We start from the raw sequence: 26069 nt of genomic DNA, 5'->3' as shown, positions 1-26069 counted from the left end.
GAAATGGAAGAGGATGTAGATGAAGATGAAATGGGAGATACGATACTGCGTGAAGAGTTTGAAAGAGCACTGAAAGACCTGAGTCGAAACAAGTCCCCGAGAGTAGACAACATTCCATTGAAACTATCGACGGCCACGGGAGAGCCAGTCCTGACAAAACTCTACCATCTGGTGAGCAAGATGTATGAGACAGGCAAAATACCCTCAGACATCAAGAAGAATATAATAATTCCAATCCCAAAGAAAGCAGGTGTTGACAGATGTGAAAATTACCGAACTTTCAGTTTAATAAGTCACAGCTGCAAAATACTAACGCGAATTCTTTACAGACAAATGGAAAAACTGATAGAAGCCGACCTCGGAAAAGATCAGTTTGGATTCCGCAGAAATGTTGGAACGCTTGAGGCAATACTGACCCTACGACTTATCTTAGAAAATAGATAAGGAAAGGCAAACCTACGTTTCTAGCATTTGTACACTTAGAGAAAGCTTTTGACAATGTTGACTGGAATACTCTCTTTCAAATTCTAAAGGTGGCAGGGGTAAAATACAGGGAGCGAAAGGCTATTTACAATTTGTACAGAAACCAGATGGCAGTTGTAAGAGTCGAGGGGCATGAAAGGAAACCAGCGGTTGGAAAGTGAGCGAGACAGGGTTGTAGCCTGTCCCCAATGTTATTCAATCTGTATATTGAGCAAGCAGTAAAGGAAACAAAAGAAAAATTCGGAGTAGGTATTAAAGTCCATGGAGAAGAAATAAAAACGTTGAGGTTCGCCGATGACATTGTAATTCTGTCAGAGACAGCAAAGGACCTGGAAGAGCAGTTGAACGGAATGGACAGTGTCTTGAAAGGAGAATATAAGATGAACATCAACAAAAGCAAAATGAGGATAATTGAATGTAGTCTAATTAAGTCGGGTGCTGCTGAGGGAATTAGATTAGGAAATGAGACACTTAAAGTAGTAAAGGAGTTTTGCTATTTGGGGAGCAAAATATCTGATGATGGTCGAAGTAGAGAGGATATCAAATATAGACTGGCAATGGCAAGGAAAGCGTTTCTGAAGAAGAAAAATTTGTTAACATCGAGTATTGATTTAAGTGTCAGGAAGTCGTTTCTGAAAGTATTTGTATGGAGTGTAGCCGTGTATGGAAGTGAAACATGGACGATAAATAGTTTGGACAAGAAGAGAATAGAAGCTTTCGAAATGTGGTGCTACAGAAGAATGCTGAAAATTAGATGGGTAGATCACATAACTAATGAGGAGGTATTGAATAGAATTGGGGAGAAGAGGAGTTTGTGGCACAACTTGACTAGAAGAAGGGATCGGTTGGTAGGACATGTTCTGAGGCATCAAGGGATCACAAATTTAGCATTGGAGGGCAGCGTGGAGGGTAAAAATCATAGAGGGTGACCAAGAGATGAATACACTAAGCAGTTTCAGAAGGATGTGGGTTGCAGTAAGTACTGGGATATGAAGAAGCTTGCACAGGATGAGTAGCATGGAGAGCTGCATCAAACCAGTCTCAGGACTGAAGACGACAACAACAACAATCATACTCAATCACTGTGGCAACACTGGATGAATCCCGGGTTCACAAAAATCACTTTTTCTGTAGACAACATGGAAAATTGACTGCTAGAAAGAAATTCTAATTCTAAATCCATTTCAATGCTTGCTGAGCCCATTAGTGCCGCTGTGTTGTGAGGAAGCTGTATAGAGTACAGAATCCACATTTTCTTAGCTGTGTGGCAGGCCCACACACTTGTTGCCCTGTACTCAGTGAGACGGCACCACATGATACTGAGTGAAACTGCAAAATAAACAAGTGAGGAAACAGCCGGTGCAACAGGTGCAAAGTGAGTGATGGACAGCTAATGCTACTTGGGGTTCCACCAAACAGATGCAGTGCTCTACTACTACTACTACTACTACTACTACTACTAGTCTCCACAAATGTTCCCCACATCTGCTCATCGTTGCCTCAACATGCTCTGCAGACATACTACAGCTACTACACCGTCAGAAACTCACTCCCACCACTCTGTACAATACAGAGCTTGAAATAGCCCTACAACACAATCATGAACCTGCCTTCCAAAAGCCTCAGTCCCACAGAAGTATTGTTACCTTCCAAGGGCCATATCTTTTGTCCACTCCCAAATAAAGTCATGCTGGACATGCTACCTCAAACCTTGTCTCACTATCATAAAAAAACACCAACAGTTCACCAAGTACAAACTTACTCTATCATTATAATACAAGCTGCCAGCAAAGGTTCCACCATTGTGGTTATATCCATCACTGTCAGTGCTACTCCCTGTAGAATGGAATGACAATGAAAATTTGTGCCAGACCAAGACAAACTTCCATACGTCGATCAACCATGCGTCTACAACCTGTACTCTTACATTCATTATGTATATTCCTGTATAGGTCATATCATATTTATCTGCCAACACTGGGCCAGCAACTTTCAAGTAAAATGTCTTACCTTAATGGTAATCTATATAATGGATGTACAAGTACAGATTGTAGATGCTTGCTTGACGACATATGGTAGTTTCGGTCTGGCCATGAGTTGTTCACAGACAACCATATGGTAAGGTGACCGCCCACAGTAAGTAGGAAATCAGGGTTAAGTCCCAGTACTGCACAAATTTTCATTGTCTTTTTCCATTCTACAGCTGATGGTTGTCCATATTTGCAATTGTGAATACATTTAATGTATTTCAAAATGGCTTTAGTCATCACAGTGCCTGTTCCTTTGGACATGCATGAATGTCAAAATGAACTTTGCACTGTAATTCAGAACAACACAGGCACTGTAATATCATACCAAACCTACAACTTCTCTCCTGGTCACCATGAATAACTATAGCCCCACCCACAATTACTTCTCCTTTGAAAGCAGCTCCTAGAAACACATCTGTGGTACTGCAAGGAGAACCTTCTACGCCAGTCTTTTATGAGATATCCAGAGGAATCCTTCCTAGCCACCCAGGATCCAAAATCCCCATTTTGTTCAGATTCACTGATGATATCTCAACTGAGGGAGAGGAATTTAACACTGCACATGGATGGCAAAACTGTGTCAGTAGTGCTCACTGCCCATCACACACTTCACAGTTGTTGTGAAAGGACACATCTGGGAGTTTCCTCACTCAGTACCACAAGGCATTCACTCACTCACTCACTTACTCACTGGGTGCAGGATAACAGGTGCACAGCCCTGACTGGTCCAAAGGAAATTGACTCTACACATTTTCATCACAAAGTAGGAATGCTAATGGCCCCAGCAAGCATTGAGATACATTCAGAATTAGAATTTCTTTTTAACTGTCAATTTTCCATGTTTTCTATAGAGACAGTGAATGCTGAAAACCTGAGATTATCAAGTATTACTACAGTGACCGAGTATGATTATGTATGATGAAATGCAAAGTGATAACTGAATAATGCATGTAAATGAAGGTCACTGATTTAACTGTGGAACAATAAATTTATGCAAACGAAAGCTGTCGAAATAATGCTCACATTTAATATACAGCTAAAATGCACTGACAGACATATTTTGGACAGGAAAAAAAAAATGGAAAATTTTTATGCTGATGAGCGTAACAACTGACTGACTGCCAACCTTGTTTATAATTAACCAAAATTTCAATCCAGCTACACTGTAGGCTCTCTGGATTGAATTGAGCAAATGAACTAACAGGACTTGTTAATGTGGATAATATTAACAGCAATAATCAGAAAGAGGAAAGACACACAAGGCATAGTGGTAAGCAGAGATGAGCATTATATGAATATATTTCTATCTGGATAATTATTCAAATACGTGAATAAATCAAACAAATTTATTCGTAAATAAATTATTTGTATCTTAAATAATGAATAACATAAAATTCCACCATACTTTCTTTGTTTACTCCTTCTACACAGTTTTAGAAGTAGTGTTTGTTCCCTTGGCTCAGTGCAGTTTCCATTTGACAAGTAACTTACTAATGGTTTGTACAGATATGTGCCTTGGTGGCTCAGAAGGTAAAATTCCAGATTACAAAACTACAGGTTTGGGATACAATCCCCCATTGCTTCTATGATATTCTCCATTAGTCCAGGCAAATTAGGAAAAATGGTGAAAAATTTATGAAGTTTTGAAACTTTGGGAAAACACTCTTAGGGTATGTAGTAGTAAAAAACAGAAAAGTTCCCTCCCATATCAAGGGAGCTTCCCCCTCCCTCACCTCTTAATGTAATTTTCCTTTTTTAAAAATTTTCGAAAACTGGTTCACTTAATGAAGTTATCTATATGACAGAAAATATTTCTGGTGAAATTCTACTCAGAAAAGGTCAAATGCATGTTTAAACAAAGGTAATTAATTCATGAGTGATAAAATTTGAAAGTAAAAAAAGAAATTTCGTTTGAAACAGACTTTTATCTATACGGAACAATTTTGCTTTATAGTCTTTTACTTTGGATTTATGCAACTTTAAATTATTGGAATGAAAATAGTTTTTCATGAAAAGAATTACTGTAAAACTAAACAACAATCACTTTTGTGGTGATATATTTACAATCATATGTACAGCATGTAGACAATGAAACACATAATCTATCAAACAAATAATTTCTTGTAAATACTCTTTTTTTTCTTTAACATAAAACCATCATCCAAATCTTCTGTCAAATCATTTCAAGGCACATTAGTGCAGCCTTGACCACAATAGTTTTTGCACATTGTTGTGCAATGTAGGTCAGCCTTCACACATCTGCACTTTCTTCTGCAGCCTTGAGTGCAGCCACATGAAATCAGTAGCACTATTTTCTCTGGAGCAGGTGGTCGTTTCATGTCATTTGGGGAGAGGGATGAGTTTGATTCCCTCCAGCCCCAGTTTCTGGAATCCAAATTGTTCCAAAGCCATAGCTGGACTTGTAGCTAAACTTGGTAAGACTGCAGGCATCCTGCATCAGTGGGTGGCAAACAAGAGAGTATGACAATACTGTTTTCCTTACCCACAAGTACATTAAAACATTTAAATCAAATGGCATTTAAGCTGTCATCATCAGGACACTCTACTGTTTTTGTGTAGAGAGAGTATAAATTTCTCTCCTGCTTTTGCAATGGTATCAGGAGAGGAAGCAGGATTGTTGAATATCTGTGGAATATTATGAATTTGGGGATACCAGTTGAATAGCTGGGAAGCTTGAAGCTTGTAGCTTTCCTTTCCCAAACAAGGCAAGTGCTGTCGCAACCACTTACTGCATGAAGGAGCATTACTGAATTCTTGTATTCATGAATGAGTGAGGTGTTACATACATCTTTAGAACTGTAACACCTTATTCTGATGCTACCTTTACCTTCCTTCATCAGGATTATGCCTGTGTCATCTGGAGCAAGAGCTATATGTAGCACAAGAAGATCTACATCCTAACCCACTATAATGATTTGCTGGAAACATTTTGAGGCATTTACTGCTTTTGCAACAATTTCAACATCTGCATCGTCATCCGCAATCTTGGTTTCAATACCAAAACTGTCTAGATTTTGCACAAGCTATGTAATAAACATTTCCTTATTGCTGAGGCTACTACGAAAGGCATACTGCGATTCAACACATAACATCTTGTCATTAAAGAAAATTTCTCATGAAGTCCGCTTCATCATCTGCCTTTGGCATTCCATAGTTTTTATGTTCAGAGAACTTTCTGAATATTCATCAAGTACAACTGCATCGTCATCTTTATAATGTCTCTGAATATAGGCTATTAAGGTTTTATAAATGTCACCATAAGTTCTATTCTCGGGCCACACGACATGGTGGATAAGAAACCATCTATAACATCGAACTGTGATTCGTTATTGTCAATATTCCTTTCAGGTACTTGATTAAAAAGCTTGTACAGTGCAACTTTTTTTTTTCTTCCTCATCAATCCACTGCTGTCAAACAGACATAATGCACTGCATAATTCGGATGTGAAGCAATCCTTTAAATCATAATGTAAATGAAATGTGCACAGTATTCTCTGAAATAATTTCATTGTATCTACTTCAGTTATATTTTTTTTCAAGCCTAACAGTTGAAATCCACATTGTCCTAGCCATGCTGGATGGCTTAAGCTTCAAGTAATCAAATTTTGGTGAGACAGTAACTACTGTACGAAGAGCTGCTTCACCAACAGACACAGCTTTGCAGCAGTTACTTCTTGAGAAGTTACTAATCCAGATCCTAATGAATACTATTGCTCATTATTAACAAATGAAGTGTATTGTTGCAACCATAGCTGAAATGTTCTATGAATTTTCTCGCCAGTTTCTATCCTCTCGATTCTCAGTTCAACACGCTGATCACATGAAACTGAATGTAAATTGCAGAACTGTTCCACAGCTTTACAATTGTCTTCAGGTTCTTAATAAGCATTTGTTCTATCGTCATGTCGGTTCATACTCCACACCAATATTTACCAGAGTGTCAAACCGTGAAGAAGCTGTCCTTGGTGAATTTATTGAACTCCGCGGGTTTCATGTTTTTTTTTTTTTTTTTTTCAGTTTTTCCATGTCCTGGAGGTACAAACGACATGCCTTAGCAAAAGGAAAGTGTCCAGTTGTATGGAATATTGGGAGCATAGCTCTCACTCGTTTTATATAGAGCTCCCAATTCCCCATTCGTTCTGCCTGGATGAAATGCAACGCCAAGGTGACAAGCTGAATGTGTCGTATCCATAACTTGGAAGTTGTTCCTCTTTGCTTAATATCATCCACTGTGTTGACAATTCATTTTTCAGCTTTTCAATCACTTTATCTTTTTCCAAATTGCTGAAAGGTGCACCGTTTCCACTCAATTCAGAAATACAGTCTTTAATATGTTGCTTCTCCTCCTCCATGATTGCCATTTCAACCAGTATTATGATGGAAAGAGCACACATAACTGCAGAGTGAGCCTGAATTACCCTTCTGTATGCACAACCAGAAAGTATATGGGGAACAGAAGCTGCAGCATAAACAGTCTCCAAAAGTAGAGAGCCCACTATCTCCCATTTAGAATCTTATTGCTCCTAGAAGAGGCATTATCAAGTGAAAGCCTCCTAATCGAATAACCACATTAGTGAATAAGCTGATTCCCTCCATTAGCCTCCACTGCAACTACATCTTTAGCTTCCATGCAGACTGGTTCATCAAAAGTCACGATACATGTTCACTGTGTGGTCTTCTTACCCACTGTGATGGCATAAGTTAAAGCAGTTAAAATAGCACTACAATCTGTGGGTGGGTTGACAACGAATGGAAGCACCAATACATTACTTGACTGCGTGTAAGGCTTTCCAGTTGTGCCACACAAGAATAGAAAGCTGTAAAAACTTTCCCATCATCCAACTAAAATCGTGATTGGTAGGAACTGTTGCTTTAGTGAATGATTGTTCTGAGCAGACATTTGCAGAAAAATTTCTTCAATTTCAACTCTATTCTGCCTTCGGAATGTTAGCACATTAATTTTTTGGGGACTTGCTCTTTACTCGTAGAGCTCGGCATGACAGAGTGTTTCATTGCTTCCTAATGTTCTATCGTTCTCCCAGGAGTCACACACCCATAGCATGGAATGTACCTCTGCCCGCCATTGTTGCAATATTGAAGTCAGCATTATCAAAAATGAACTGTGAGAATGAATAATTTAAAACATTTGGTTTCCAGAACTGAAAGGCGTAAGCCTCAAATAAAGCCACAGTACTATATGAAGAGCAGAAACCCATATCCAAGACATATTCAATAAGGTTTTTTGATCCCACTTTACGAAACAAGTACACTGCAAGACCAAGTGGCAGTGGGGAGATAAATGAATGAGGCCTGGTAGCTGACTCAATTGCTGTACATTTTTTTTTTTTTTTAAAGGGAATTGTTCACTGCCTTCCTTTTTGAACAAAACCACACCCTTCAGAAATTCGTGTAAAGTATCAGGAACCGTAATATCAGCATTCTCTGTCACTTCATTGATATCTGGATAATCGGCAATATTGTAATGAGTCATTCTTATATCTTCACAGATGGTAGCTGCTGCTGCTTCTACTATTCTCTTTCTCTTGTCTTTTTCATTAACAGCTCATTCATTGTACCACCAATTCAAAAGTTTGCGGCCACTGCCACAAAAACATAAAATTGGGGGATTTTTTGGCAATGTGGCAAACAAGACCCCATCACTAAAGTGTTCAGTCAGTTTGTTTTTCAGAGTTTTTATAGTCATTGTTGCTCCTTCTGGGAGACATTCATTCATTAATTTTATGCAACAAATTGAGCAGTGAAAACTGAAATTCCTCTGAACTACCTATAAATTTGCATAATTCTTGAAAAGCGACATCAAAGTTGGTGTCTTGAGGATGGCCTCTATTTTGAACAGGAAGCGGGGGATGGGGGGAGGGGGCGGGCCGGAATGTCTTGCCCACAATTTAACAATAAACAGGTTACCTGCACTGCTGTTCAAGGCAGGCTTTCAACAACCTACTGACATAAAGAAGCCAAAAAAGCTGTTGAAGATTATGGTGGTGGTGGTGGTGATGACGATGACTGGTTTTGGGGTGTTCAACTGCGCAGTTATCAGCACCCGTACAAATTCCCAACCTTTGCTCAGTCCCATCTCGCCATTTTTATGAATGATGGTGAAATGATGAGGACAACACAAACACCCAGTTATCTCGAGGCAGGTGAAAATCTCTGACCCCACCGGGAATCGAACCCATGACACCATGGCTCAGGAAGTGAGAATGCGACCGCGAGACCATGAGCTGCGGACAACTGTCAAAGAAATCAGATCGCAAATTTCAAATAATGTTATATTGTAAAAGAAAATTTTATTTTGAATATGATTTAGGACCTGAAGCTAACATGAAATTGCAGTGATTATTTGCAAAAAAACTAAAGTGGAATTGATGATTTCTCAATTTTTGCTGAAGACAATTGCAATTTGAAAGTATTGAAAAATAATTTAAAAGCAACAAAAAGCACATCTGTTTAATAAATGACAAAGAACTGGAGCAATAAATGTCATCGTGTTTCAAATTTATCTATTATTTGTAATGTTTTTTATTCACAGATGAAAAATAAATGTTTTTATTCATATAAGTAAATATTGTTTCGAATAAATATTTTCATTTGTTATTCATGGACAACAAATAATAATTTTTAATCTATATTCACCATTTGAACAAACGCTACCCAACTCTGGTGGTAAGCAAAGAGCATTGCACATGCGCATACTGCAGATTCAAGGCCTACATGCAACTGAGTGTGAGCATGAGATCTGTGTTGCTTTGGACATTTGTGACCACAGATCAAGAGTTTACCTGCTAATGTTATTAGGCAAGGAAGCATCGGTCATCTTCCTCAACTTCTGCCAACATTCACATAGTCTGTTCTCGCTCACTCTGGCACACTGCAGATGTGTGCAGACCATGCAAATAAGCCATGCACTGCAAAGCTCTAGTGAGGACACCTATCCAAATTCCTCCAGAATCTCAACATCATCGCTCCCATATGCTTCATCTGGTCCTCCTCAGCCAGACAAGCTACCTTCCTTGAAGTCTACCTCTACTTCACAGATAGCCATATCAGTACGTACATCCATCCACATCAAACCTACCAGCCACCAAAATGTACCCCACTTTGACAGCTGCCACCCATTTCATACAAAGATGTCCCCTCCATAAAGCCTAGCCAACCATGGCCATTGCATCTATGGAGACAAGCAATCCCTCTCCAAATATACCAAGGGTATACAGAAGCCATTACAGAAAGGAATTACCCTCCCCGCCTTTCCCAGAAACTTATCTCCCATGCCTTGTCTCCCCAGTCAGTTACTGTCCCTATAGACCCACCGAATGGCCACAAAGAAGTAGCTTACTACCACCGAGGACTGGAGCAACTGAATCATATTCTCTGACACGATTTCAACTCTCCTCATTGCGCCCTGAAATGAGAAATACCCTCTAACCTTCCTCCCACCCCCTTCCCACAGTGATATCCTGCTGTCTACCTAACATTATGCAGTATCCTTGTTCAGCCCTATTCCATTCCTCCTTTCAGACCATTGTTCATATTTTAGTAACAGTAGTCATTTCCTCTTCTCTGCTTCGCTCCTCGCCCCTTTTGGTTCTACAGCACAGCTTCCCAATGCTAGGCCTAGTAGCCCACCATCTTGTTCCTGCCATGACCATGCTCTCTCCCATAGGCAGCAATACAGTATCTTTCACCATCTTTACCCTGCTATTCCTACCCCTCCTCACCTCACGCCACTACTGATCCCCACTACCCACACCAACCAAGATTGTGAACACTGGAGTCACAGTCAGGCCTTAGTGCCCAAAGATGACAGTGGCCATGTGAGTGGGTGTGTTTTGTCTGCATCTGATGGAGGAGTTAGTCTGATAGCTGATAATATCAAGCAGCCTTTTTTCAATGTGCCTTTCTGCCAAATGATGCCTCCTCTGTGGGGAAATGTAGACAAAGCACTCATAGAGATGAAAGTTAACTGAATCTTGTGGATACAAAGCAGCATCAGGCTCTCATACAATTCTCATTGGGTTTTACATGGAGCATTTACCATCTTTCTTACGCACATTTAGTGAAATGTCTCTGTTATAGTAAATAATTATGAGTGAGTAAGAGTAGTACAGATCACTATATGGTGAGAAAAATGAGATATCCGATGCACAATACTGTAGCTTTATATCTAGAGGTTTTCACTGAAGAACACAGAGACATCCTAGACTCAGGTATTTCAATATTCCTTGAAAATACAAACCTCATTTCAAAAATCAGTGTCAAGCTGTGATACACAACTCAGTTTGAAACACACCAGTTCAGTAAAACTGGTGTTTGCTTTCTTCACACACCACATCTTGCAAATCACTAACATAAGCAAACTGAAACATTTCACTCTCCTGAAGTTATGAGCTGTTCAACATTGTTGATTGACGAAGATATGACCACAAAAATCTTTCAACTATGAGAATGGTGCAAAGAATTCTTAAGTATCAGAATTTAGTTCCTTGTCTTCAGTACTGATGGTGATTTCACAATCCTGTCTATAGTGGTCTGAAAGAAGAGACTGCAATAGTTAAGAGACCAGATGCTGTTGGGCTGTAACTGACGGATTTGATTAACCAATGCAAAATTATCGAAGATGTAATGTGTACCACAGATTACATTCATGACAAACATTGTGATGTGAAAGGTCATCTGCATAACTGCTATACACACACACACACACACACACACACACACACACACACACACACACACACACACAATATCTGCCTATAATTAAATGTCACTTTACCTGTGTGTAGCTGACTATTTTAATTGTGTAATTCTTATATAGTGTACGAGTTGTAAACAACAAACAGCTTTTAACTGCTAATAAAGCCACTGTTGTTGTTGTTGTTTACTAGACATTTTACCTCTATAAATACCCCCAGTCACTCAAAGAGATTTTTCTGTCACTTATACCTTCTTTCACATCTATCTACGATTTGTAATGTTCTGGGTACTCGTAAAATGGTAGATTCCTTTATAATAGCTGTGCAAGTTGATTCAAAGATCGAGGCAGGCAAGGGCCTATCACCTTCGATAGACCAAGCCCAATGAAGCACTGTGGCACTCAAACCGACATTTGTCTTGATAACAGTTTACCTTTTTTAATAGGTTATAAAAGAGTTATACAGCGATGTATTTCGCTCCTTTACATACTGTATTTAGATTCACTCAAGGCTAATACAAATCATTTTCCTTCTAGGATGGTGTTTCGCAGTCCTGGTACGTCCGGGGAGGGAGGGGGAGCAGCTTGAAATAACGCTTTAAGATGTCTAAATTTAAGCCCCCCCCCCCCCCCAACAGTCAAAGTAATGGAACCTTCTCTCTCTCTCTCTCTCTCTCTCTCTCTCTCTCTCTCTCTCTAATACGGATCAAAGTATATACTGTTAGTCTTGCTGAATTGCTGATTGCTCACAAATTTCAAAAGTGAATGTGTTGTGAAACAGAAGTTAATATTTCCAACTGCTAACAGAACTGAAATGGAAAACAGGAATTATAGATGTGCAAATACATGACATACAACACGACATTATTAATGAATACAACATCTCCTCCAACAGGCCTATATAGATAGCCAAATGTTCCTGTAGACGCATATTTTTCCAGTGCACAATATGCAGAAACGTTTGTGGCTAAATTTTTCTTTGTTCCCCTGTATTCCCTACAAATATTGTGTGTTCATTTTTCATGTGAATGCTTTTAATGTACCCCTATTGTCAAGTATGACTTGCATTTTCTAGTTCTGCATGTGGATCATACACACACACACACACACACACACACACACACACACACACAAAAAAGCAACACACACATACAACCTGGAAGTACCATCACTGGCACTGGCAATAATATGCTGGAAAGTCTCCTGTACCTTGTGTGTGGTTGAGTGGGTTTGTGGACACAGCCTGTGCAAAAATGATGCACTACTGCTGACCTCATCACATTCTTCCAGTTGTTCAGAGTTGAAAGTAGTAACACAGCCTCCAGAGGACTGTAAAGGAGTAATGCGTGTAACTAAAATATAAATACCTGTGCAAGATTACTACAAAACTCAATCTTTAAAATAGTGTGTCTTCTCCTATAAACATTCCCAACAACTAACCTCAGTCTCGGAGCATAGATGTGCAAGACGTTCATGTATTTCTGCAACAAGAGCTGGGTCCATTATTTGTTCACCCTCATCACACCCTTTCAACAAGCAACTCCACATCAGTCCTGTCTCTTCTTTATTAAGTGTAAGTTCCAACCTGGAGTAGAGAACAGTTCAAAGTAATTAAACTGCGAAGAACACAAGTTAGGGGCTCAAAAAAAGATAACAAAAGGGTACTCACAATATACAGTATGTCTCAGTCTTTTAGCTCAAAATTTATAGACAGTAGAAGATTTAGCTCATCTATGAAGGACCACATATAGAACACTTGTGTGACTATTCTTGAGTACTGCTCGAGTTTTTGGGATCCCACCATGAAGCAATTCAGGGGAGTGCTACTAATTTTTTTACCAACAGGTTGAAAGAAACCATAACCATCATGAGAATGCTGTATGACCTCAAATGAGAATCCCTGAACAGCAGAATGCATTTGTTCCACAAAACACTACTGAGGAATTATAGTAATGACATCACATAGAGGCTAGAGCTGCTGTTTAATAAATTCTTTATTGTGTAGCCAGTTGTGGTCAAAGGCCATCACCCAGGATAGATTTTTGTTAACAGCGAGAGGTACATAAAAAAGCCACAATGTCAAAACATAATATTTATAAAAACAATGTGAAAAATCTGATTCTGCATGACTAGACATTATTTGCAAATATAACATTTTTGACACTGTGTCTTGCGTGGTTTTTTTTTTTTTTTTTTACATAGATAACTCTTGCTCTTAGCAAAAATCTGATCAAAATGGCTCACACAATAAAATATACATTACACTGGAGCTTGAGGTGTTACCTGAAGACATTTCTTCAATTTATCAAGACTGTGGAACACAGCAACAAGAAACTATCAAGAAACTTAAGAGAGACAGCTTCTGCTACAGATTGCTGAATGAACATCCTACTGCCAATGTACATATTGCAAAGACTGCAAAGCCAGTAACGTATAGACAGTCTTTTTTTCTCACTCCATTTGCAATTTAAACAGGATATGGAATGACTAGCAGGGGAACAACAGACCCTCCATTTGTGCCGTATGGTGGCTTGTGGGGTATGTATGTAGATGAAGATGTTCAGTATTTTCAGACAAGGGACCACTGGTCAGAAATGACCATTTCATATTGTATGAGGTCTTGAATATGTGTGGCACATATTTGTTAAATGCTTATATGGTTCTGTATTATTGGTGGTGGTGGTGGTGGTGATGGCATTACCTCAAAAAACAACACACAATGTTTTGCTGTGTTCACAGCAGATTTTTTTCCAATGGGGTTACATGAAGTCACTGGCATTTGAAATTACAGAGGAACTAGTTTATGTGGTCCTAGTTACCTGTTACATAATACAACAGACATTATGGATATTTGTGAGTGTATCACGCGCATTGAGACTGGAAGTTGCTTTTGTGCAGTGTAAGTTGTTTCTGTTAACAAAAATCCTCAATATTCATGTTTTGGCATACTTCCTGATTGCAAATAACTCAGATTTTGATCCTCTACCATCTGACTGATGGTGATCTGGTGGGCAAATCAAAATGGCAGTGCTGTATCAGCTGGGTGGCACCGGCAGTGGTGTATCAGCTTGGTGGCACCAACAGTAGATATCACGTGAGACTTTTGAGTACAGCAGGCAGTAATGGAGACTACCAGTGACTGGACTGGCAGCTCAATATATGCAGCTTCAGCCTCTTGACAGCATGGAGATGGCGCATGGCTTCGTAGTAATTAATGTAAACTTTAGTTGTTGTTTTAGGGGATTACTCTTGCAATTTTAAGAATTTTAAATTTTGTGTCTTGTAAATAACTGCTGTTGTGAATCACGCAAAAATGGTTCAGTCAATGAAAGGGTAGTGATGAGACTGTCACCCAAGGAAATAACAACAACAACAACAACAACAACAAGAGTAATATGAATGAGTTGATTAAGTAACTTATGTTAAAGTATGCAAGACGAGTTCAGTTAGAGAAAACGTAAGTAAGGAGATCACTATTCTGGAAAATGTTGCTAATAACGAGGATAATATTAATGAGTTAATTAGCAGTGAGAATGGTAACTTATTTCACTAAGTTTCTGTCAAAGTGCAGAGTATGATGATACTGTTTTAGAAAATAAGTGGTATTTTGTTAATGATAAGGACTTTTTATGAGGTTTTTATGCTAATGTACTGTGCCATTTTGGACTTGCGATTTACGGACTGCTGATATAGAGTAACTAAAACAAGATGAGTGATGTTAGAACGCGGATAATGAGACGCAAATGTAGAGAAATGTTGCAATGTGGATAGTAATGTTAATATATGTGTTAATAACACATATGATACAACAGGCAAAATTAGTAAATCTCAGAAAGGCCAATGTCAAAGTTAAAGTTAAATGAGTGGGAATCAAAATGTAAATAACAGTTGAATAAAACAGTATTGGTAGGCAATAGGAAGAAATGTAATGCTGGTGCATTAACTAGTAGGCAATAGGAAGAAATGTAATGCTAGTGCATTAACACAATGCTGGATATAATTTATTATTAAATGAAATAAAATGATTTGGGAGAGAAGTATCAAATGAAACTGAACAAATGGGTAAAGAAATATCAAGTGGAATTGAACAAATGAGTGAAGGGATTGAACAAATGGGTAAAAATATGTCAAAAGAATTTCACAGGGAGTTGAAACTAATCAGTGAACAGACTACTAAGAAAAATGAACAAATTGATGATAAGAGTTAAAACCAATGAACAATTTTATCAGCTGAATGAGATTCTTGATGAGTCAAATAAAGAAATTAAAGCTGAAGTGATATATCACAAATTTATTATTGGCTATGAACTTAAATACTGAAAATGACTAAATGGTGAACAGGGAATGTTAGGAGAGGTCATTTATGATGAAAATAACGAACAGGTCTCTGAGAATGATATCAGAAAAAGAGATTAAGAATTATTATTTAATGTCAGACTTAGGCATCAAAAGTGAAAATATGTGAAAGAACATGTTGAAAATGGTAAAACAAGAATAACGTTGACACTGAAGTAAACTGTTGTTGTGATGGAACTGGTAACAGAATAATGTCAAAGGCAGGTAACACGAACAAGCAGAGTGTAAATAAATCAACTTGTGAAAAAAGGTAATACTGTTTGTGTAGTGATAAACCAGAAGAGTGACTTTAAAATTTGCATAATAAAGTGTAGCATTACTTCATAGATGAAAATATTAATGATGTAATTAATTAGCAAACAGGTCACATTGCAGGTTGTGATGAAAATGAAGCATTGTTAAAAATTTTCAGAAAGAATTAGCAAATATTTTCCAAAATTTGTGTAACTCAGAAAGACTATGCCTGCAGTTGAGATAAAAGGGGCATAATCCTTTCAAACGATGGCTTCTGTTCATGCTGTAGTAGCATGCACCTATTAATTAATTATGTGTTATAGAAGTTACATCAATATTTTGTTAATGTTATGTGACATTGACCACAAATGTTGTAATGTTTTGTACATAGCGTAAAGAACAGAGCGCACGCAGCACAAGAGAGAGGCTAATGATCTGATTGGAATTAGAGTGGTGAATCATACTATCTGTGTTATAACTACCTGGTTTCCACGGCAATCAATGATGTATTAGTGACACACAAAACACGAATGACACACTGACACTGCTACTGAAATGAATTATGACAATGGAATAGTTCATACTTTATCTGTCAACAAGCTCAGTCAATATTTGCTCATTTATTAAGAAATTAAATCATATGCAATACATGTATTTAATTTAGTATATGGATATTATTAATTATTGATGGAACTAACTTTATTGTGAGTTTCGACTCCAGGAAGGTTAAGTTACTGTGTTGTCTAATGTCTCTCTTGTTTAAAGTATGTTGCATGTACTTGGTATTCGAGAAGAATGGAAACAGGATGCAACAAAGACCTGAACACGACGACGAGCCAGTGGATTGACCGCAACTATGGCTACCCCCAAACAAACGAATGCATTGTGTTGCTGTGTCATGAGTAAATATACTCAAGATGTATAATATTGTGGTTGTAAAAATCCACATGACTGTTAAAACACATAGTGAGTATTATTTTAGAATAAAATAAAAAAGAACCACATCACCAAATTTATAATGTGTAATAGATATTAATGTTGTCTAACAATGCATTTGAGCACCTTGGGAAGTAAATAAGAATTGCAATTTTGGAAAAATCAAAAATTTATTATATTACAGAAAACGTATTTTAATGATGTTGTTAAGGTCCAAGGAGGGTTTGAGTTGGCATTTTTTTTTTAATTTAAAAAAGGAAAAAAACAGAAAATCAAACATTTTTGCTTGGGGGATAAGTAGCATTTGACCCACATTTTATTATACAGAGTAGAAAGGTCTACACTACCATGCATCAGCCATAGGTTCAGATTGTTAGCACTCCCCAACCCATAATACAACAGATGATCACTGAGTACTGAAGCATATACACTGAGATGAAAAGAGTCATGGGCTAGCAATATGCACATATATAGAGGGCAGTAGTATCGCGTACACGAGGTACAAACAGGCAGTGTGTTGATGGAGCTGTCATTTGTACTCAGGTGACTCATGTGAAAAGGTGTATGAAGTGATTATGGTCGCACGTTGGGAAACAAAAGACTCTTAACATGGAATGGTAGTTGGAGCTAGATGCATGGGACATTCCACTTCAGAAATCATTAGGGAATTCAATATTTCCTAACCCATAATGTCAAGAGTGTGCTGAGAATACCAAATCTGAGGCATTACCTCCCACCACAAACACAGTGGCAACAGCCTTCACTCAACGACCGAGAGCAGTAATGTTTGCGTAGAGTTGCCAGTGCTAACACACAAGAGAAAGAAAGAAAGAAAGAAAGAAAGAGAAAAGAAAAGCAGTTACATGTTAGCCCAATCCACAGAAGAAATGGCCTCTAAACACAGGTACTTTGAGAAAGGTTCATAAAATACGCCATAGAGAAACAGAGGTCCTTAACTAGGGGTTAAATGTCCTTTGCCATACGGCTATGAAGGGTAAAAAGTAAAACACGGTCGACAGCCCATGTGTCGTTCACTAAAACAGCCAATAATTCAGACAGTAAACATAAATTGGAATGTAAGTGCTTAAAAAAAGGGCATTCCATAAGGAAATGGTGAACTGTCAAAGGTTGAAGGCAATGAGCACAAAGTGGTGGGAGAGCACCACTTAACAGATGGCGATGGCTAAAAAGACAGTGCTCAATACACAACCTAGCTAAAATGATCCCCTCATGCAAGAGAGCCAAGAGGATGTTGTCCAAGTCAGTGGGAGAGGTATAATTTTCCAGAGCTTGTTCCCATGAAGGGAGGGTCAGTGGTGATGCCAAAGTAAAATCACCTGCTGACAGACAGCAACAGAGAGATCATTAGAGGGAATGTAAGAACTAGCGGGCGAAGGTACTACGACTGCAGCCTTGCAGCAGCATCAGCAGCTATGTTTCCCATCAGACCAGCAACCCACATAAGCACCACAGTAGCTCCACCAAGAGTGAGCAAGTGACAGCTTTCCTATGGTCCGTTGCACTTAGGGACGAATGGTGTACAGCACACAGAGACTCCGAGCAGATGACATAACTGAAAAGCCTGTGTCTCCGTATGTACTGCGTGGCCTGATACAGGACGAAGAACTCCACTGTAAATACTGAGCAGTGTTCCAGAAACCTATACCAAAAAAACACCCGACACCAGTCAGTTTGAGAGCCATCAGTGTACACAAAGGCACTATTGCGAAGTTCTGTGCAAAGGTCATGAAACTGAAGGAGACAGAGCAAATGAGTTAAGGTCAAGGTGAACAGGGGCTGCCAGACGAAGCCAAGGTGGTGAATGGTTCACACCCATAGGGAAAGCATCAGGCTGCATGAAGTTAAGCTGCTGTAGCAAGAGCCGAAAGGGAACTCCAGGAAGTAACAGAGAAGAGGGACATGCCCCATACCGGTGATCAAAGGAGTCATCGAAGAAGGAGACATAGGATGTGTGGTCAGACATGGCAGACAAATGGCATGCAAGCCTGCTGAGGATGAAGTCACGGCAGTACGACAACGGTAGTTTAGCAGCTTCGGCAAAACAGAGTCTCAACCGGGCTAGTGTAAAAGGTGCCACTGGCAAAGTGGACGACATGATGGTGGATTGTATTGAAACGGCGTAAGATGGACAGATGTGCAATGCATAAATGAAACACCCATAGTCTAGTTTCGAATCAACAAGGGACCAGTACAACGACCTACTCCCAGGTAATACCGCTGTGAACACGTAAGACATTGACGGACCACATACAGTGGGCAGCCAGGTACGACACGTGGGAGGACCAAGAAAGTTTCCTATGGAGCTTGAGGCCCAAGAATTTCATAGTTTCAATGAAAGGAAGAGCAACAGGCCCAAGACAAAGACAGTGGAAGAAACCAACTGCACCAGAAATTGATACAAATGGTTTTGTCAGTGGAAAATTGAAAGCCATTGTCAACGTTCCATGAATGAAGACAATCAAGACATCACTGAAGACAATGCTCAATGAGACAATTTCATGGAGAACTGCAGTAGATGGTAAAATTGTCAATGAAATGGGAGCCGGAGATGCTTGGTGGAGTAAGGCAGGGTGATAGTGGGTGGAGCTCAAAATCTCCACAAAATGGTGGCCCAAGATGCTGGAGATAGCAGTAGGGTCCACTATGACATCGTCTGCTACCGTCAGGCTGGCAATTGGTGAATGGAACTTGATCCCGGGGAGCTACTAGACGTCGTCCCACATGATGGAAGAGGGAGTGGAACTGTTAAAACAACTAATAAATGAAATCCAGCTATCTTTTTTGCTATCCCGAAGAATGTGACGGCACTGTGCATGCAACTGTTTATAACAAATGCAGTTTGCCAATGTAGGATGATAGTTAAAAACACAGAGAGCACATTTCCGCATGCAAATGGCATCAAGGCACGTCTCAGCCCACCAAGGGACCGGGAGATGGTGCGGTAAAGTGGATGTGCGAGGAATGGAACGTTCTGTGGTGGTAAGGATAATGTTTGTAAGATATTCTACCTGATCGTCAGAACTGGGGAAATGTGGGTTGTCAAAGGTCACCAGTCAGCCTTAGAAAGTTGCCATTTGGGAGTGCACAGAGGTGGGTAGGTGTCAGCAAACAGACAGCACACGGGAAATGCTCCTTCGAGTATGAGTCAGTCAGAACGGACCACTGAAAATGATGGGCAAGCCTGGCAGAGCACAAGGATAGGTCCAAATGGGAATAGGTGTGCGTCGAGTCTGAAAGGAATGTGTGTGCTCTTGTGTTGAGTCAGATGAGGTTAAATTGGTTGAGAAGGTCAGTCAAGGGGGCACTTCCGAGACAGGTTCTGGGAGAGCCCCAAAGGAGATGGTGTGCGTTAAAGTCACTGAGCAGTAAAAGAGGATGAGGAAGACTGTCCTGGGGACACCAGATGACAGAAGGATGTAAACAGTACAAAGGGTAAAAGTCATGTGAGGAAGGAAGAGGTGAACTGCAACAGCATGAAGCCAGGTAATCAGGAAGATGGGTTGACTACGAACGTCATCACGGATGAGTAGCATAGCTCCCCACGAGATGAAAAGCCATCCTTGGGGGAGGAAGGTCAAAATGGACTGGAAAGAATTGTGGGAGCTCAAAAAGGTCGTAAAGATGCAATTTTGTTTCCTGGAGGCTGAGAACAAGCAGACGCTGCAATTTTAAGAGCAGCCGTAAGTCCTCTTTGTTGGATCAAAGGCCACGAACTTTCCATAGAAGTCAATAAGAGACACACGATGAACATATCCATTAGTCCTGCTGTTAGCAAAGGCACGCGCTTTCTTAGTCTGCTGCCAAAACCTATTAATGCCACATTTCACCACACAGTCCTAACTGATACATCTGTCATGTGTCCCTCATTGACTTCTATGGAACATTCCTGGACTTTAATCCAAGAAAGACGACTGAAGTGCCTCTCCTGGGCTTGTGACCATATCAGTTGGACCACAGATGATTGGAAAATCATGGCGTGGTCAGGTCAGTCCTGATTTCAATTGGTAAGAGTTGATGATAGGGTTTGAGTGTGTTGCTGAGCCCACGAGGCCATGGACCCAACTTGTCTACAAGGCACTGTGCAAGCTAGTGGTGGCTCCATAATGGTGTGGGCTGTGCTTACATGTAATGGACTAGGTCGTCTGGTCCAACTAAACCGATCATTGACTGGAAATGAAATGGTTATGTCTGGTTATTCAGAGACCATTTGCAGCCATTCAGAGGCTTCAACAATGGAATTTTTATAGATAAGAAGTGCCATGTCCCTGAACCACAGTTGTTTGCAAGTGGTTTGAAGAACATTCTGGACAGTTCAAGTGAATGAGTTGGCTACCCAGATTGCCCAAAACAGGATGTAATTGAGAGGTCAGTTTGTGCAGAAAGTCCTGCACTGGCAAAACTTCTACAATTATGGATGGCTATAGAGGCAACATGGCTCAACATTTCTGCAAGAGACTTCCAACAACTAGTAGAGTCCATGCCACATCGAGTTGTTCCATTATGCTAGGCAAAAGGAGGTCCAGCACAATATTTGCAAAAGTAGGTCTGGCACAATATTAGGAGGTATCCCATGACGTTTGTCAGTTCAGTGTAGAGACAAGTCTTGACAGCAAACACATACTTCCGATTAATAATATTAACTGTTTATACATGGCGCCAACTAGACTGTCAAAACTCTCCACACTAACAGCTTCTTAAATTTAATTTCAGTAACACCAGACTCAAGCTCATATTTTAATTAGAATTTTGTTTAATGTATTCTATCATTGGCCGATTAAACTGACCAATCAGAAATATACCCTGTGCAGGCAGTGCAAAAGATTGAAGCTAACTCACAACGCAATTTCTGACTAGTACTCAGGCTGACAACATGTATTCACTGCAAGTGATTTTAGATTTTCAATTAAGTTTAAAGTGTTAATCAGTCTTGGGAAACGTTTATACAGTCTAGTTTTCGAAGAGGCACCATGCATATAGAGTGAACCCAATACACTTTCGCAAAACTGATTACCTGTGTTAAAGGTGCATCAGAGAATATTTACCTAAGAATCCGTGAATACATGAATTCCCACTGTTATTACTGTATTTTCTGGACTATAATACGCATTATTTTCTTCGAAAAATTGCCTCCAAAATTCAGGTGCACCCCATACTCTAAACCGATATCAACATGTCCAGTGTCCGTTTTAAAATTTCCACCAGTGTTAAAAATGGCCATATATTTGATACCACGGGAAACCTGTCTCTATCTGTCAACACTGGGTTCAACTGGCAACAGCAGTGCAACAATGCGACGAACATGAGTTGCAGGGATTCACAAGCTTGCTAACATTGTCTCCTTGCCATCACAAACGCAGAACAGTGTCTAACCTATGATGCGACATTGCAGTCAATGGTGCCAGTAACTTTAACTGAAAGCGACTTGTGTTATCAGTAACAGTACAATATTTTTGTTAGTAACTAGTTTCGTAATGGTAAAAATAAAAGGCATTTGTATGAAGTGGGCTATAAATTAAAAGTAATAGCACATGCAGAAAAACATGGAAACAGAGCAGCTGAGTGCCATTTTGGCTCTCCAACAACAGAAAGAAGAGGGTGGGGGCTAGTAAAGAACTGAAAAAAAAAGAGGAAGACTAAATGCGCAAATAGAGGACTGGATGGAAAATGGCCAAAACTAGATGATTGCATATTGAAATGGATTGAAGGACACCACAAAAATGGCATTGGTATTAATACAAAAATGATTCAAATACACACTTGTAAGCTAGCACTACAGTGGGACTTAATGGACTAAGGGTGGAGTTGGTTGGTACTGCAGATTTGTCAAGTATCAAGGACTTAGCATGCAAACAAAAAACAAAATATCGCAGAAAATGCCACGAGAGTATGAAGAGAATATATTATCTTTCTGTCACTTTATTATTCAACATCGAAAGAAAAACAGTGTGGAACTAAGCCAAACAGCGAATACGAATGAAACTCCTCTGATGTTTGACGTGCAGAGTAACAGAACTGTTGCTACGAAATGTCCTAAAACTGTAACTATAAAAGTAAGTGCTGATGGTACTAAACTTAATTCAATGATCATTTTCAAGTGCAAAAAAATGCAAAACCTTTTGAAATATCATCAGGTGGTGGTGTTCATGTACATGGCAAGGGTTGGACGGATTAGGCTGGTACGAAATTATGGATTAACAGTGTGTTGGAGAGAAGGAAAGGTGCTTTATTGAAGAAGAGTTCTCTTCTTGTGCTACATCACTGTAATAGTCATTTGAAAAATTCCATGAAAAAGAAATTGAGAAAGAGAAATATAGAGCTTGCTGTTATTCTGGGAGGAATTACTCCACAATTGCAGCCCCTTAATGTCTCGATAAACAAACCATTTAAAGTGTATATGAGAGTGGAATGGAACAAATGGATGATGGAACAAACCCAACGTGAGTTCATGCCAAAGGGAGCTTCAAACAGACACACAAACAAGTGTGTAAGCGAATAAAACAGCCATGGTCTACAGTGAGAAGGAATAACTAGTGCCATTAGCATGGCTGATGCAGCAAAGTGTCTTGGCCAGAACCATTCATATCTATCCACAATTAATTAATTAGTTAGGAAGGGGTAGGACCATTACATTACATGTACTAAGGAAAAACAAATTAAAAGCTTTAAACAACATTTTTTTGTCAGGTATCAGAATTGAATAATAATTTGTCATTTATCCACACAGCCAGTCACAAATTATATCTGTTAAATAATTTATGCAACACCATTAGAAAACTACTTAGAAAACTACGAGTAGGAGGTTAGTAAAATTACCAACAACCTCTGTCACATTATAAAGTTCCTAATGTAATGTTTTTACAGAAAAATTATTTACCCAAGATCTATAGTGCATAATACTAGTGTCTGACCATCTACTTGAGCTCAATAGCTCGCTCGCTCACCATTCACCGCTGCCACAGTTTCTCAGAAAGGCAAAAGGGAGGACATGGAGGTTTAACAGAGACATGGCAGTATGGTCATGGTCCTGATGTCATCAGCAAGTGTACGTAGCGCATGCAGTGATTTCATTTTGAAAGCTGCAATGAATAACTGAATAACTATTTCCCGTCTTATCAAACTATGTTGTTCCAAGTACAAATAAACATAAAGAGTACTGCACAGTAGGTACAAACTGAATGAGGTGTGAATTTATTGAGATGTGCCTCAGATTAGGGATGATGGGGGCTCATGCTCTGTCTGGTCTCCGTGAGTTTGGTTGTCCATAGTCTTCGCTGATCACTTCAGGCAAAAGCAAAACCAGGATGGTTCATTCAACATGGCCAGGGATGATCATCTGCCCTGCCCTGCCCTTGTTAAATTTGTATAAATTTATACGGTTGAATAACAATGTTATGAAAAGGATAGATTGATACTCACCATACAGAGGATATGTCGAGCCACAGACAGGTACAACAAGAAGACTACTACACATGTGAACTTTCAGCCAAAAGCCCTTCTTCTACGGTAGACAACTCACACTTGCAAGGGCTGTTCAAAAAGTGTGGTGACTTCAAATTGGGCAGGCAATGTACATTTGATTATCAGTCCCGAACATATGTTCATAGTTTCAAGTGTAAGCATACTTCGTTTGATTTTGACAGACAGAAAGGTTAGACATGTTTTTCTGTGTTCGGCAATTTTAGATTATTATAATAAATGCAGCAAAGAATTTGCATCAAATTTTGTGTGAAAAATGGAATCAAGTGCTCTAAAACACTTGAAATGTTGACAGTGGCATATGGTGGGTCTGTTATATGTTGTATTAACCTGCCACATCCAACATCATTGAAAAGTGATCCTTGTATGAATAAATTATTATACTATGTTATGCTAATACTTACTTTCCTTTCTCTAGAGTCCACACAGCAGGTAATTCTGTGCTAAGCCTGTGACAAGTATCCCCTTCCAAGAGATTCTGACCACGACAAGTAATAGTCAAGCAATCAGCACATGCTTTAACATGAATGTCCTGCTTCACAACACTCTCCGCAAGTTGAAGCCATACTGTGATGTCCTCCTGATTTTGAAGCCACATATAGCGCTTTGGCTTTTGCATATTTTCTGTAAATTAAACTTGTTTTATATAGACAGTTAATATAAGAAGCAAGCTCAAGACAGAGTGCAAAAGCAGATGCTGCAAGGTGAAATACTGCTACCTACAATTTTTTGCTGGTTCACTAATGAAGAATGAATATTCACATTCAGCAACAGACATATATTGTATCAGTTATATAAAAGAAAAACATTTTACAACCAGAAGACATACACAAATGTGTAACACTATTCATCAAATGCTCGCACTACCTGAATTTTACTTAATTTTTTTTTTTTTTTATCAAGTCTTCAGACAAAGAAAGCACAGTATATAATATCATTGCATTTTTATTGTCTACAATGATGAATCAACCCTAGTATTAAAAAATCTGCTACTACAATTCAAATGTGAACCAGAGCCAAAAGTGAAAGCTCCTATAAAATGTCACACAGATAATGCACCCGCATGTAAGCTGAATAAGATAATGAAACACCAACAATGACAACATTATATGGTAATGGTATAAAATGTGGCAATGGAAGAATGCATAATCTGCATCAGCGTAACACAGTTTTTCAAACTGGTGCACTCCACCACACATCTGACAGCAAGTTTCAACTAAATTTTCACCACTAGGTGAACTATTCATGTTGATGCCATTAAACGACCATGGTAGTATCATTAACTAGTCACCAAGATCCCCCAAGCTAACATCATTAGCACACCATCAGAGGAAGACAGAAGTATACAGAAGAAAAATGGATATGTGACATGAACTGCTAAGTCATATCATGGACAGTGCTGTCCTATTAATACAATTACATGCATTTGAATAAACATGAGAGAATTTACTTTGGATTGAATGTATGTAATGCAACATTTTCCTGAACATTATCGTGCACCATTGTAAATATCTAACATAGAAATATATCTGAACATTTTTTAAACTTTTCAATATAATGCTTCACACAACTATTTCTATGTCCTTCGAGAATTATGATTTTCCTCCCTATGATTCACTGTACACTGAAATTTTTGCTTCTGTAACCCTGTTTCCTTTCTGGTTATATGTTTACTCAATTTATGGCTACAGTCCATGTGGCAAAAGACGAACACTGGCAGTTACATTAGGCTTGACACAGTTGCCTGGCATGTCTACCATAACCAATCACATAATGAGATTTTAGAGATGTCTCTTGCC

At 39.1% G+C, this 26069-nt stretch overlaps 1 protein-coding gene across 1 annotated transcript in view; it reads right to left on the bottom strand.

Moving 5' to 3' along the window:
* The window catches only part of LOC126175551 (nudC domain-containing protein 1), a 121736-nt gene that overhangs the window by 28897 nt on the left and 66770 nt on the right, over nucleotides 1-26069 (bottom strand). Inside the window, exons 6-8 of the mRNA XM_049922395.1 lie at nucleotides 24675-24894; nucleotides 12688-12832; nucleotides 12457-12576 (exon numbers count right to left, since the gene is read on the bottom strand). Coding sequence (XP_049778352.1) covers nucleotides 12457-12576; nucleotides 12688-12832; nucleotides 24675-24894 — 485 coding nt within the window. The remainder of the gene's footprint in view (nucleotides 1-12456; nucleotides 12577-12687; nucleotides 12833-24674; nucleotides 24895-26069) is intronic.

The sequence above is a fragment of the Schistocerca cancellata genome, chromosome 3 (assembly GCF_023864275.1).
Source record: "Schistocerca cancellata isolate TAMUIC-IGC-003103 chromosome 3, iqSchCanc2.1, whole genome shotgun sequence".
NCBI lineage: Eukaryota > Metazoa > Arthropoda > Insecta > Orthoptera > Acrididae > Schistocerca > Schistocerca cancellata.
Note: the sequence above shows the minus strand (reverse complement) of the source record. Positions and strands in the feature narration are given on the sequence as shown.